The 14,218-nt window shown below is 45.3% G+C and overlaps 1 protein-coding gene across 2 annotated transcripts in view; it reads right to left on the reverse strand.

Annotated features, from left to right (window-relative positions):
* The window catches only part of LOC137878583 (myosin-10), a 50,147-nt gene that overhangs the window by 28,530 nt on the left and 7,399 nt on the right, over positions 1-14,218 (reverse strand). For both annotated transcript variants that reach the window (XM_068718935.1, XM_068718934.1), the window contains exon 3: positions 14,029-14,185. In XM_068718935.1, coding sequence (XP_068575036.1) covers positions 14,029-14,185 — 157 coding nt within the window. The remainder of the gene's footprint in view (positions 1-14,028; positions 14,186-14,218) is intronic.

Here is a 14,218-nt window from a genome sequence, read left to right on the forward strand (position 1 = left end):
AACAGATGAAAAGTATGAAAGTGAGGTTGGGACGTGTTTGACTGTGAGTGAGGGAGCAAGTGTACACAGTCCTAGCTGATAGGAAGGCAATGGCAAAGGAAAGCTTGTACAAGACAATAACAGGGTCAACACACACACACACACACACACACACACACACACACACACACACACACACACACACACACACACACACACACACACCCTTCATTCTCCACCTGTCAGACATCAGCTTGCCCTCTTTATTCTGTTCATTTGACCTTATATTTCCTCCATGGACATGCATCACCTCCACATCTAAACCCCTCCAGCTCTTTCCCTGATAGACAATCACGCCTTTAATCTCCCATCACCTTTGTGATTGTGATCTTCTGTGAGGTCACACAACATAAAGTAGATACGAGCCTCTTTCAGACAGTTCAAGGTGGGACTGTTGTGCCGTTATTCTGTGGGAAAGGAGTTCACTTTCCAGAACCAAAGGGAACTTTTGTAAATGAGTCCTCTTAGTGACAGGCTGGTAATTATAAAGATACGTTCTGTGTTTGAATTTTATCAAATATTTTATACTTTGTGTCATCTTGCGGTGTTGTTGATTTTTTTGCTTAAATTCACTTTTACTGGTCTAACGTGTGCTGTTTGAGTGGGTGAGTGCGTGGATCCGTCCAGCTCCCACCCATGGCCCTCTTGGCAGCTGCTGCTTCCTCTATCACCACAGCAACTAACTGCTGGGTCATATTTACCCAGGAGGCCATGCTGGCATAGGCGTAGGTGGACGCAATCAAACTGAATGGGCTCTTCCCTTCCAGTAGCTCATTACTGCCTCACTAAATCTTTACCCCCTTTCGCGTTTCCCCCGTTCTCTCTGTTGCTCTCATTTCCTTTTTCCTCCTCCCGTGAACGGTGGAAAGCCAGATTACACAGAGCAACGACAGAGCAGGAGCTTTACTGGAAGCAAAATCACTTTTCCACACCAACAGATGTTTATAATTTCATCACCTCATCAGAACTTTGAGCGGCACCGTTATTTCCTCCGCAACAACTCACAGCCAATCATTTAGGTAATGTTAACGCGAGATGGAAATAAGTTGGCCCTATCATTCATCAAGATTAGGTGAGACCACAGCTCACATCTCTGTTTGGATACGAGCTAAGTACAAATCGAAATGACAGCACAGGAAAAGGCAGCTTTCAGATCGATCAGTATTGCTACCACAGTTCACTGAAGGTTGAAATGAAAAGCAATGCTTTCTACTGATGAAGCAGCCAGTCCCCTAAAGTGACCCTTATTTCCTGAGCTTGTTGTAAATGTTATCTTATCAAATCAAATCAAAATGGCTGAAAACACATTAAAAGCATGCATGCATGTTCTCACACAAACTTGTCCTTCTTATCCAATTTTGCACTCCAAAACTGAATCTCACTTTAGACTCCCATGGTAGGGGACGGGCCTCAGTAGGGTTCCCTTTGCTGCTCATAATTTATCCCCCAAGAGGATTAAAAAAAAAAAAAACCTCATTCTTCACATTCCAGAGCACCCCCCCCCCCCCCCCCCCTCCACAAAAGACCCAATCGTTACAATAACCCCCTATTTATTGACCTCATTTAACCGTGCAAAGCCTCAGTATCCCTCTCAAATTATTGTTCTGTTTTAATACCCATACATGTAATCTACTGTAAACTATTCACACCTTCCTTCTATTTGAACGATTTGTAGTTAATGGGCAAAATCATGCAAAAAAGAACAGCGCAGTCAGCGTAACGGTAATTCTTTTCCCGGTTTTAACGAGTCCGAGTGTGGATCGACATATCTCATTTCGGCTCCAAGCTGAGAATGTTGGAGGATTCCTAAACTAAACCACCAAAAACGTTCTCCTCATCCCCCCCGTCCTCTAACCCCAGTGTTCAAAAACATTCCTCGCACAAGTATCATAATTACGTCCATTTATTGTCAATGGTCCTCAGCAATATGGCTCCAGTTCAATGCAGTTGGACCCAAAGTCTAACCCACTAATTGCACTCCTAATTGTTGCAAATTGCTGGTTCAATGTTGAGTCCGTGCGTGTGCATCAGCCAGCTGTCAAACAATCCATAATTACATTCACACGTATGCTCATTAATCTCACGCTTGTGATAACATCGGCAAAGATAGCTAAAAGGAAAAGTTGACAACCGCCTCCTATGAATGTATTATTTATTTAAGTATAGAGGAACTCACTGACCACTCCATGTCTACGCAGACGCTCAAAATAATTTAAAGAATTTTGCAGATTAAAGAAAAAATAAAAACAGAACTTTTTGATTAAGAACAAGGAGCTCTAAAATAAAACAAGCAGCGGCACAAATACCTTTCAACCTTTTTTTGGACCTTTGAAGCTGGATGTTTTTCCACATTGGGGCTCAAGCTCTCACAACATGCTTCATAAAAGAAGTCGTAAAAACGCAACTGCACACAATGAAGATTCTAGTGTCATGGCAACCACTTCACACACATAAGAAGTCCTGAGTGATGGCCAGTGAGCCGCTCTCTCATGAACTGCTGCCATACGTGGTGAGGATCACCCACAATTACACACCAACACTCGTGCACACGCGGCTCCCTCGACACAGCAGAGTATGGTGATTGTGTTAGTGCAGAGATAATAGAAAACTGGAGGCCTGCTTCCTCATGAAAGCCTAGAGCTGAGGACGCAATCCAGAGCTACTCGAAAGCAGAGGAACAAAGCTCCAAGTGTGTGTGTGTGTTTGACAGAGCTCCTTCACATTCCCAGACAGTGGAAGTAGCAACTGGGAAGTGTTCTGGTGTGTGGATGCCTGCAGTGTTTCACTGTCACATCGAAGCTTCCGGACAATTATGACAAGATGCAAATTAAACACGGAGGAGGGCTGAAGAAGAGTGATATGATACATCCTCCAACAGCAGTTTTGAAAAGATAAACAGACTTAAGAAGCAATAAGTCCTCCGACAGTGATTAAGTTAATACGTACAGTCACTTCATCTATCGTGTGGAGCGAGATAGAGGAGAACGTAGGCTAAAGGCGGACATTAAAGTATCAGGATTAATGTCTTTTTGTATTTACAGTACTTAGTGCAAAGCAGTAAAACATGATAGATGCTTGAGTGTTCACAAAACTACAAAAAACTAGCTATTGAGTTCATTGTTAACAGGGTTCTCCAATTTAGTTTTGCACTACTTTAAGCTGGATGTCTCACAACAGACAGAATAAAAAACAATCTGCTCAAAACCTAAGCAGCATGATTGAGATATTCTCACTTTAAGGGTGAAGCGCCAAGAATGCTGGATCCTACATTTCCCACAATGCAACTGAACAGCCCCCAACGCCTCCTCAATTCCCATACATTTTGTGTAGCAGCTCAGCCAATGATGTCAAAAACTAATCAGAACTCTGACTCCTTGTGTCATTTCCCTCCACTCACTCGGCTTTGTCCCGTCTGACGTTTATGAAGCAGCATTATAAAACCCAGAGATTTGAATATTTGGCTCAATTTGAGACATTTCCATTCACAAAGACTTGCCTTTGCCTCAGTTCACGCTGCGCGTTTAATCACGTCTTTCCGTTCACTTTGCATGGAATCGCGTTGTGTCTACAATTCACTTTGCATTCAGTCTGAACACAGATTAAAAGCCATACTGATTGGTGGAGTGCCCCTTTAAATTGAACTGCAACTACATCATTCCCTTTTCTCAAGGGTACTTTGACGTTGAAGTCAAAAGACTTTTATTATTATTAGAATAAATAAGTTTCACGCTGACAATGTCGCCTACAGAATCTAATAGATGGGATATAAAGATGAGAATACAAGAGCTGTGATATCTCTCATCACAACAGTGCGGGTCCTCTGCTCATTACAACGAGCACAGAATGAGGTCAGTAGCGATCTGCACCAAACTGTTGAGTGTCAGCAGTGAAAAGTTTAACAATCAGTCTATTTACAATATCAGCAGAGGAAAACAACAGCAATACTAACAGATAATTTGGCTCAAAGATAAAACTCTTTTCAATTAACACAAAGTACTTTTCTGTACATATGGCCATTTGCCACCGCTGAGTGACTAAACAGCTCAACTGCGTTAGTCACTGTAATGCTGTTGAACCAGCTGCCAGTGAGGCATTCATGAGCCTACGAACAGAAGGGCAGACAGCCCCATGAGCCGACTGGCCGCGTGTGTGTGTGTGTGTGTGTGTGTGTGTGTGTGTGTGTGTGTGTGTGTGCTGGAATTCAGATACCCCTGGTTTCCCTCCCCTCCTATCGGCACTGGGGCCTCTTGGGTGTGGAACAGGCGTTGTTTTCAGCAGGCTGCCGTCCCAACAGAAGTGACATTAAGAGAAACCGGGGGGCAAGTGTGGTGGTGGTGAGGTGCTCAGATTATATCTGTTTTGATGGCTACTACCTTGTTTTTTTTCACCATGAGCCATAAATAATACACTGTCCCTTTGTGCCAGTCGGAAACAACAACAAAAAATCAAGCAACAATGCTAACTATGCAGCATTTTCAGGCATGAACATTCAGGCATGGGTGGGGGCTGTCCTACATCCCACTGCCAGTCACAGGAAGTTCCCCTGTGCATCTGGCACTTGTCAACACTTCCCGGGACAGGGAAGAGTGTAGGGACAGTTTAGGGATGTGGCCAGGCAGACAGGACGAGAGGGGTGTGGTGGGAAGGGACCAGATAGGAGCAATGAAAAGGGAAAATGGAGATAGCAGAGGGAAAGCTCATAGGGGCAAAATGGTAAAAACAGAGGACAGTAATGGGAGCGGAGCAGCTATAAATAACATCACGTCACCCGCTGACACACTTGCAGAAGAAATCCTAAGTGTGTTTCAGTACTTCTGATTCAGTTTTGGGATGGTGATGTCAGTTGGCAGCTGAGATCACAGGCTGAAATAGACCCACATCGTGGCTTTGTGAATGTCCCCACCCTCTCGGAAATGACAGCAGTGTGTGAGGGACCACCTGAGGGAGTAGAGAGAAGATCCAACACACACACACACACACACACACACACACACACACACACACACACACACACACACACACACACACACACACACGCACACAAAGGCAGAGGGGAAGCTATTCTCATCATTTATACCTTAGCTTGAACTTCCCCTTTTGAAGCGTTTTAACCTCTCCTGTTTGTCTCTCTCTCTCTCTCCACCACTTTCTCTCGCCCCTTTCAGACCACAGGATTCTGGGGGAAATCTTACACGAATCCTATCAAAGTGAAAGGGAAGAAACCTGATAAACCACAACCTCAGCTTTGCCCCGCCACCCACTTGAACACACTAACTTCAGTTTGTTTGAAGAGAAGAAAAAGGGCCTCAGCCCAAATAAATGAATGACCAATAAATATACCGACAGACATCAGCAGGGGGGTTTTCCAGGGGTCATGTTACTATTTCTTGGCTGTTAGCAGTAACTTCAGGGAACCAAGAAATAGTCTGCCATTTAACCCCACGTAAAAGGCAAAACAATTATACAAACAAGATATAACGCCTTAATTAGGGAGCTTTAGAGGTGCTGATAATCTTTTTTGCTAAGCTGAGCTAACCAACCGCTGGCCGCAGATTCATACATGAGCTACATATTACGTGTCATGCGTAACACAAGAATGCCATTGATCTTTTCCTTGAAAGCGAATAAGCGGATTTTCAAACATGTTGAACTACTCCTGTTTATTGTTCACAGGCACAAAAGGACTGCAGACAAGAGTCCAGAGACAATACAGAAGACCATAGGCCTTTCATTACAAGCTATTAGGTCAATTATGCAACATAAGGCCTCCTCTACATCAACCGATATCTCATTTATTTTAAAATGCAAGTTGATGGTGACTAACTTTGGTACTATCACTGTAATTTAACAGTTTAAACGTTAGTGTCGCACACATAGAGTTAGAGTCTCTTGCGTGTTGGCCTCCGTGTCCTGTGGGCTTGTGCTTTGCTGTCTGAGCTGTACTCTACAGAGAGCATTCAGACAGGACTTTGGAGTCTTTCCCCTTTTCAAGTCCCACAAAGCACATTTTTCACATGCTTCTGAGGCAGGGGTGAAATGAGAGAAGTCTGGGAGGGAAAAAGAGGGGTATCAAGATAGAGAGAGAGAGAGAGAGAGAGAGAGAGAGAGAGAGGGGTGTCGAGGACCAAGTGTTCCTCATGGAGAGGTGCTGGGCTGCAGTAGTAAACATTCTTGGGATAATCAGAGGATTCTTTGAAATCTAATACGTCTATTTCCCCGCATTAACTGTCTGTTGCCCTGCAGATATGTTTCAGGTATATGGCAGCACAGCAGAGACAACATGGAGGAATGGAAATCCACGGCTCAACTTCCCAGTCGGGAGTAAAGCGAGTGGGACTAGAACGTCTGGTGTGGGTGGAAGGGAGGCACTGCGATGCAGTTCGACTGGCTGAATTATTTGTAGCTTGTGCTTGCTGTCGAGGAGAGGAGCCATACACATAAGTGGCAGTGGACTACGGACTCCGTACAAACACACCGAGTGCTACATGGCAACAGTGAGACGTAATCTACCTGTTTGGTTCACTGAGCACAGCGGTCAAGCCAGACAATGGAGCAGCAGCTTCCAAATAGCAGAACACAAAAACACACGCAGACACACTCGTGTTGTCATTTCCAACAATAGCGAAGAGGTGTGGGGTCTATTCTCTGCCTCTGATAGACTCTGTCACTATTCAGACTATTGTTTATTAGCCTGGCTGAACAAACGTTAGTCACATTCCACTCGGAAACTCATTAGTCCAAAGAAACACCATTCTGTTGTTTTTAACCACCTGACCATCACCAGACAGAAAAACATTCTGGGAGTGGGAGTGTGAGCTTATTTGTTGTAGTTTATATATATATATATATATATATATATATATATATATATATATATATATATACAGTATATATACTGTATATATACTGTATATATATATATATATATATATATATATATATATACAGTATATATACATATACTGTATATATACTGTATATATCCAGCTGAGGATCCAAATAAGAAATTCTGGATTTTGTCAAAAGACCAAAGGAAATGAAATAAGTTGTCTCTCTTCCTACATGTGAGCCAAGGCAATATTTCACTGCTGCACAGGGTGTGACAAGCTATGATCCAGAGTGACAGAAAACTGCACTGTACAGCTTTCAAAAAAAGGTACAAGATCCGAGCATTACGTCTGCCTCTCAACCGCTCTCAACATGTCGTTGGCGAGTCGGTGGATCATAGCTAACGATGCTAGAAGTGCTAACGGTGTGAACTGGGGTGAAAGTGCTGTCAGAGCTAACAGCGCTTTCCTAACGGGGAACCCATCTCTTTTGGTGTTTTCCAAAATACACACATGTATAAAGGGAGAGCGAGAAGCCGCAGGGCTCCACTCCGGTTCTCTACTTTTTATGGCGTCTGTCTGGATACGACTCCTGTTAAGCATCACCGACGATTCCCAGATCGCCGGCTGCTGTCACACCTCATCATGTCCATCCATTGTCCATGCCTCTGACTGTCAACAAGGATTACCTGTTAAGGGTCCTGCGGAAATATAACACACACACAGTATCACTGCTACTGCTAGTGCTGCTGCTGCTGCTGCTGAACGGTCAATGAAAGGTTTTAAACACTTATCAGGCTGGAGTTATCCCCTAAATATGTACAAGACAGTGGATAGTCGATCCCCGGCTCCTGCTCCGCTAGTCAGTGCACAGTTTTGTTTATGCTAACAGAGTGTAAGTGCTGCACAACAGCACGCTTACCAAGAGTGTAAAATTAGCCTTGTGTTGTTGGGTGTTGCCTTTAGGTCAATGAAAGGGGAGAGAAAGCAGTTGCGGGAGATACGGCAGAAAGTATTTGGCAATGTAATAGATTGCAGATGGCAAGCCGCCGGGTGGCTTGTTTGGTCCACAGTGGTTCTTTGTGATGGCAGGGCCCGCCATAATCCTACAGGACAGGGCTGTTTTCGGGTGTATGCCTGTGTGTTTATGCTGGCACCTGTAATATCACAGTGCTGAGCTCTGCAGCCACACAGGAATCCAGGCACACAAGGGGGGAGCAGGGTTTCAGCCACAGAGGGGAAACGGTATCAGTGTGAGACTGTGTATGAAGAGGTGTAACAATACAAAATAATACACTGAAACGAGAAATTGGAAAATGGACAAAAGGTTACGAGAATGCAAGTGAAACTAGGTCACTGCAGCAGCAACAAGTAGAGGGGAAACAATGTAAAATGAGTGAAAAATTGATACATATTTGCAGTCTTGGATAAGCGCCAGACTTGTGTGAATGTGTTCAGTTTACAGATTAATAAATACATACATGTCATCAGTAGCTCATTAAACAGAGTGACGGTGTAGATCAAGCCAGCAGTACGCCGCACAGCTGTGCTGCTGCTGGCTGCCTTCCTCTCTGCTCTGCAGCGGGTCGGAACGTTTTGGGTGTCAGTGAGAGGGCCGTGACAGCATCAGTCAGGTAACCCTATCTGCGGTGCTGAGGCTCCCGGCATCGACGCTATGCATCTCTCATGACAACACTATCCAAGAACGAGGGCAATGCATGACACGACAGAGGCCCTTACCTTAAATCATCTCACCACAGCCTCTCTCCGTTATACAACGCTTCTCTGACGCAGACACGCACCTACCGTTGCGGGTCAGGACCTGGCTTCATGGCAGCCGAGAGTGTTGACTGTTGACTACACATGTATAAACACACACAAAGTCACTTAGGTCAGCTTCTACATAGGTGGACTGTGGCTAACCTGTGGACCTGACTAACCCTGGTACTTAGAAGTTTCCCCTTTGTGTGTGGAAATAAATACAACACTCTAAATAACTGATGCAAAAGAGGTAGGTGAAAGTGATGTAGCCTCTGAAATCCATCAACTTGTAATACCTAAAAAATGTGTCTACGGAGGATAAAAATGATTTAAGAAAGCCAAGATTCAGGTTTCCTTCCATAAAACAGTCACATACATATGCATGACTCCTGACAAACAACAGCTATCCCAATCATCGGCCTGTCCAGGTTGGGTTGGAAAAGTGTCTGTGTGTACATGTGGGGAGGAACATAACCATATATCAGACCTGATGTATGAGCCCCAAACAGAAATATGATTTTATCCTGTATGAACTCCACAGCTGTCTGCCATTAAAGATGCATCTGCGGGCACGCGAGTGTGCGAGTGTGTGTGTGTGTGTGTGTGTGTGTGTGTGTGTGTTTGGAGTTCAGTCATGCAACCATGTTTTAACAGGCTTCCTCATTCGTCTGAAAGTCATCTCTTGAACATGTAGCCAGTACGCAGTCCTTTGGAAGACCAGGAAAAAGTCCCTGACATGCACACGCACGCACGCACGTGCACACACACACACACACACACACACACACACACACATTGACCCTCCACACCTGTCTTGTCACTCAGGCCCTGGGTGTGCCCTTCACCAGCCCTCACTGCCCCAACAAGAGGCCTCATTTCCCAAGGAAGAGCTCTTCAGCTCCAGGCCCACCCCCCCCACACACACACAGAGAGAACACCCTGGTCCCAGCCCCCTTCAGACTGCACAAAGCCCCCATTGTGAGGCACAATGCTGGCCGCCCCCTCTGCCTTTCCCCTATACCCTCTGCTCCGTTTCCCCCATAACTCTGTCCCGTCTGCCCGACTCCATCGTTCACTGCTATTCAGTCCTCTTCACCTTCTGTGCTCTCTACGCTCTCTTCTTTATTCTTCAATCTCCACCACCAATCCCGTTGATCGTGTCTGTAGCGGTCTGCCCTCTCTTATCCAATCGTAGCCCTTTTTCCCCCACTATCCCCTTCTATCCCCCCGTTTCTCCCAGCATGGCCCTCCCTCTTGTCCCTGTGTTCCAAGTCATTTTCCACTTCTCTGACTGTTGTGTTTCCTCTGCTGGTTCGGAGATATTTCATATCTAGGCTGTAGTTCATGTGTTTGTGTTTTAATACAATTCTAGTAATTTACAACTATTAAACTCTTTTGCTGTGGCTACATCATTCTGCTCTATGCCACGCATTATCAGGCGTCCAATAGTCTGCCTAGCAGTGCTCGTCTCTTCAACAGAAAACCGGCTCAGTGAAATAGCTCCCAACACTGCAGGACTGCCTCTGTCACTCCACAAGTAATGGGAATATTATTTAATAAAGTGGAAAATGAATCCCCCCACCAAAAAAACTGATGTTGAATATGGCACAGCAAGCAAATACCAGAACATTTACTGCACCTCCAGGTCTCGTTTAATGATGTCCACACCGACAGGACCCGTGAAGGACCTTGACCACCAAAACCAGTATTTTGCCCCAATTTCACCTCAGGTATTTTTTCTTAAGTATGTGGTCAAACTCGACAGTTTGACCACATACAGCATGTCCACCTCAGTTTCATGCTTTACACCAGAAACGGGCAGTAGCTCGTGTTTTCGGTGTGACCTGACGTGTGCAAGCTGTGCATGAATGTGGACTTACACACATCCTTCTCACACTTCTAACAACCACATGCCTGAAGCACTTCAGCAGCGATGCCAGAAAATGTTTGCGATCCACACCCTTCTGTGAGAAACGAGTGGCTCTGCCTTCTCTTTATTCCAAACTGTTTTTTGTGCAACATGTTGTGCCTACAGTGCCATCTGTGTTGCTTCAAAATCCTGACCATGGGGTGGAGCTGCAAGATTGTCACTAATCTAAAGAAATCCCACTCAAGTATGCGCTTTTCTTATCTCTCTTTGTCAAGCTGCAAAACAAAGTCTGTCAGTCAAATGTCATCTTGCCGGTTGGAAAAGCGTGCACACATGCATGTCTGATGCTATACAGTGCCGGTGGTATGTGCAGAGCTATCTCTGGCATTCGCCTAATGACCAGCTCTGTTAAGGCCCTGGGGTTTCTTGAGTAAGCTCAGATACAGTAACACTACTGTACACCGCCACCTGGGTGTAAGTCTGCCTAATCTGTCTTCCTGGGAAACAGCCACATGAGCCAGAAACAGACAACTAACTGATGAAATGAATGAAAACTGCTAAAACACAAATGCATAGACACAGAGAATCTGAAAATCTTGTGTGGCTAGTTGAGGGGTGAAATAAGAGAAAACGGGGGACACATTGTTGTCAGTTAAACAGAGGCCTTTCCATGGCAACGCTGGCTGCATCCTGACATGAAGGAGTGATGAGAAGGTGGACATTCCACACACTTGTCCTCCTGTGTTCCCTGATCAAAGGAGGAGAAGGAACAAAGCAAATGGAGCCACAGCAAAGCTTCCAGCAGGCCTGCGGTTTTGTATTTTTCATGTTAAGTGAAAGGCGACCAAAATGCCTTCAAGGACGTGGGGGAATTTTTCCTTTTCAGTGTTTTCCAAGCCAAAACATTCTGGTTGAAAGAAAGAAAGCAAAAAAAAAGAGAGAAAGGAGAAGACTGAGCAAACTAGCGAGCAAAGCAAAGAGAAGGGTGGAAATGAGAGAGGCCAGCTGCACTAGTCACCGAGAGAAGAAAGGAAGCAATTATAAAACGGTAGGAGATCCGTAATAGTTTACAAAAGCTTTGGAGAGTTAAACGACGCAGCTTTTCTCACCCTGAACAGGACATTAGCCACACTAAACAGACTGAAGGACATTCAGTCAATAACACACACTAAAGTCTCCCACTGCTGCCGCCTGAAACGCTGTCACTCACCAAGTGACACCTCTATCTGAGGTCCCGGGGGGGAGAAGGTTATTTTGGTCGCGCACACAGATTTCACACACACACACACACACACACACACACACACACACACACACACACACACACACACACACACACACACACACACACACACAGGTATAGACGATGACGCACCCCTGCTCGGGGTAATGGGGTGCTCGGACGACGACTTGAGGGTGACTCAGCTCGTAGAATTTAGCGCAGTGTGGTGTGGGAAGCCGGGGCGGTGATGACCTCATTCCACAGGCTGCTCGGCCCCCGGCCCCTTGTGAGGGGACAGCAGTCCGAGAGAATGAACACCGACGACAGGGGGGGGGGGGGGAGAAAGGGGGGTCGGGGAGAAGAATGGTGGCACAAGAGAGGTGTCCCATATCCAGGCCAACATCTCACATTGTGATAATCGGGTGAAAGGAGTGTGTGTGTGTTGCGGTTCTGAGTATATCTTTTTTTTTTTTTAGATAAGGACAATAAAAGAGATACAAACAGGAAGATATGAGTGATTCAGGAGACAGTGAATGACTTCAGAACGTCAGCACCATACAACTTGACAAATATAGAACTTGGGGGGCGCTTATCTTCACAAGAGACACACTTTGAGGTCCTGAACCGCGCTATATGTGACACGTGGTCCCCGCTCTGGCCCTGCTCACCCCGGGGCTCCAGTTGAAGTCTCAGACCGGAGCCCAGAAAACAGTCTGAGGGCGAGTGATGACGGGGAGCCTGCAGCTCACCGGTCAGACACACAAACTCTGGAGCTTTATAGCTGCAGCTGCGGAGGTCGACCAGACAATCAGTGACAATGTCACATCAAGGCTGGAGTATGTTGGGACAAATAAAAAGCCACGGCTAGCATCAGCAAACAGGCTATTTAAAGAATCAAATCCCTGAGAAACAAAAGGGAGAAACTGAAGCTGTTGTTTTCAAGGTTTGACAGTGATGGCACACAGCAGAGAGGTCAAAGCTGTCCAAACACTGATAGACTGTGATAAAGATTCTGCTTATTACAGCGGCTCTTCTACATCAGCGACTCAAACACAATTAGTCAGACCCAAAGTGGGTCACAGTCCTGTTTGTTGTGAGTCTTTACTTCGTCAACACGTTCCAATCTTAACAATGCACACACAGCGAGGTGCAGACTAGAGCACGCTTCAATACAAGTCCATCAAAACAAGTTACACAACTCTTATACAACATATTTTATCCCCCTAACCTGAACATTTCGGGCTGTCTTGCCATCATCAGGGTGGATGACTTGACTTGTGCTTCTATTATAGACTTTAAACAGACTAAAACTTTGAGTATGAAACAACTGCAGTTTGTGGCATGGCAGGGCATCAGCTCCCACAGAAAACCCTCTCACCACCCACGCTATCAGAGGAGCTTTTAGATCTCACCTTCGCCACCTGCAGCACATTACTCATACCTGAAGCAGAGAGAGATGCTGTCGTCCATCTCAGCGGGCAGTATATGATGACATACTGTACTTAGACCACCGCTATAGGAGTATACCAGCATTATAATGTCACTTCGTGAGCAAACACAAAATCGGGATGTACGGCTGCACAAATCTACTGCTCTTAAATAAACACGTCACTGTGAATTGAACGTGAACTTGTGTGCTTGGAAAATAAGTTACAGCGGTTCAGAAAAGAAAGCAGTTCAAGGTTTGCAGAAAGAAACGGAAAACAGAGCCAGAGAGTTACATAAGAATAACACTCTTTGCCCGGCGTTTGCGGCGCTGATGATGATGAACAGCCTCTAAATAGAATGCAATTACCAATTAACCAAATGACACCGGTGACACAGCTGGAAACCCTGTCAGACAAGTGAGTCTTCTACATGACCCCCTTCGATGAAAGCGGACCTCTCAGACATAATCGATGATGTCACATCCGCTCTGACCTTGTGACCTTTCACACATTTCACACACTTTCTTCACACACTAATCTCCTGGGCTATGCAGCCGAACCCCATGCTGCCTGCAAGTGAGCTAAACTCCCAGCTAAACGAACACACACTTGCGTAAAAAACAACTCGCCTCAGTCTCCAGCTTAACTGCACCCGACGGTACCAGTCGAAGTATGTTTGGAGACGATGACAACTGAAAGGTTACTTAATAATTTGAATATTTCATTAGGTGGCAGTGTGAAACGCTATAATTCACGCCCTGGACGATCATCGTGACACAAGATTTTCATAATCCTGTCAATTAAGACCAATAATTGTAGCGTGGAGCTTTACAAAAGCAAGATAAAAAGGGTCAATCGGAGGAAAACAACGGTCCGTCATACCTTGAAGCATGCAGCGGTACGCTGACTCAGAGATGGCATAGATGTGTGGCGGCATCTCGTGCCTCTTCTTCCCTCTGTACATCTCAATGATGTTCTCTGAATAGATGGGCAGGTTCTTGTAGGGGTTGATAACCACACAGAATAGGCCAGAGTATGTCTGCAATCAAACATACAAAACAGACAAACATGG

This window comes from Cebidichthys violaceus, unplaced genomic scaffold (assembly GCF_023349555.1).
Source record: "Cebidichthys violaceus isolate CVI_PGR_0920_01 unplaced genomic scaffold, fCebVio1.0.p SCAF_23, whole genome shotgun sequence".
NCBI lineage: Eukaryota > Metazoa > Chordata > Actinopteri > Perciformes > Stichaeidae > Cebidichthys > Cebidichthys violaceus.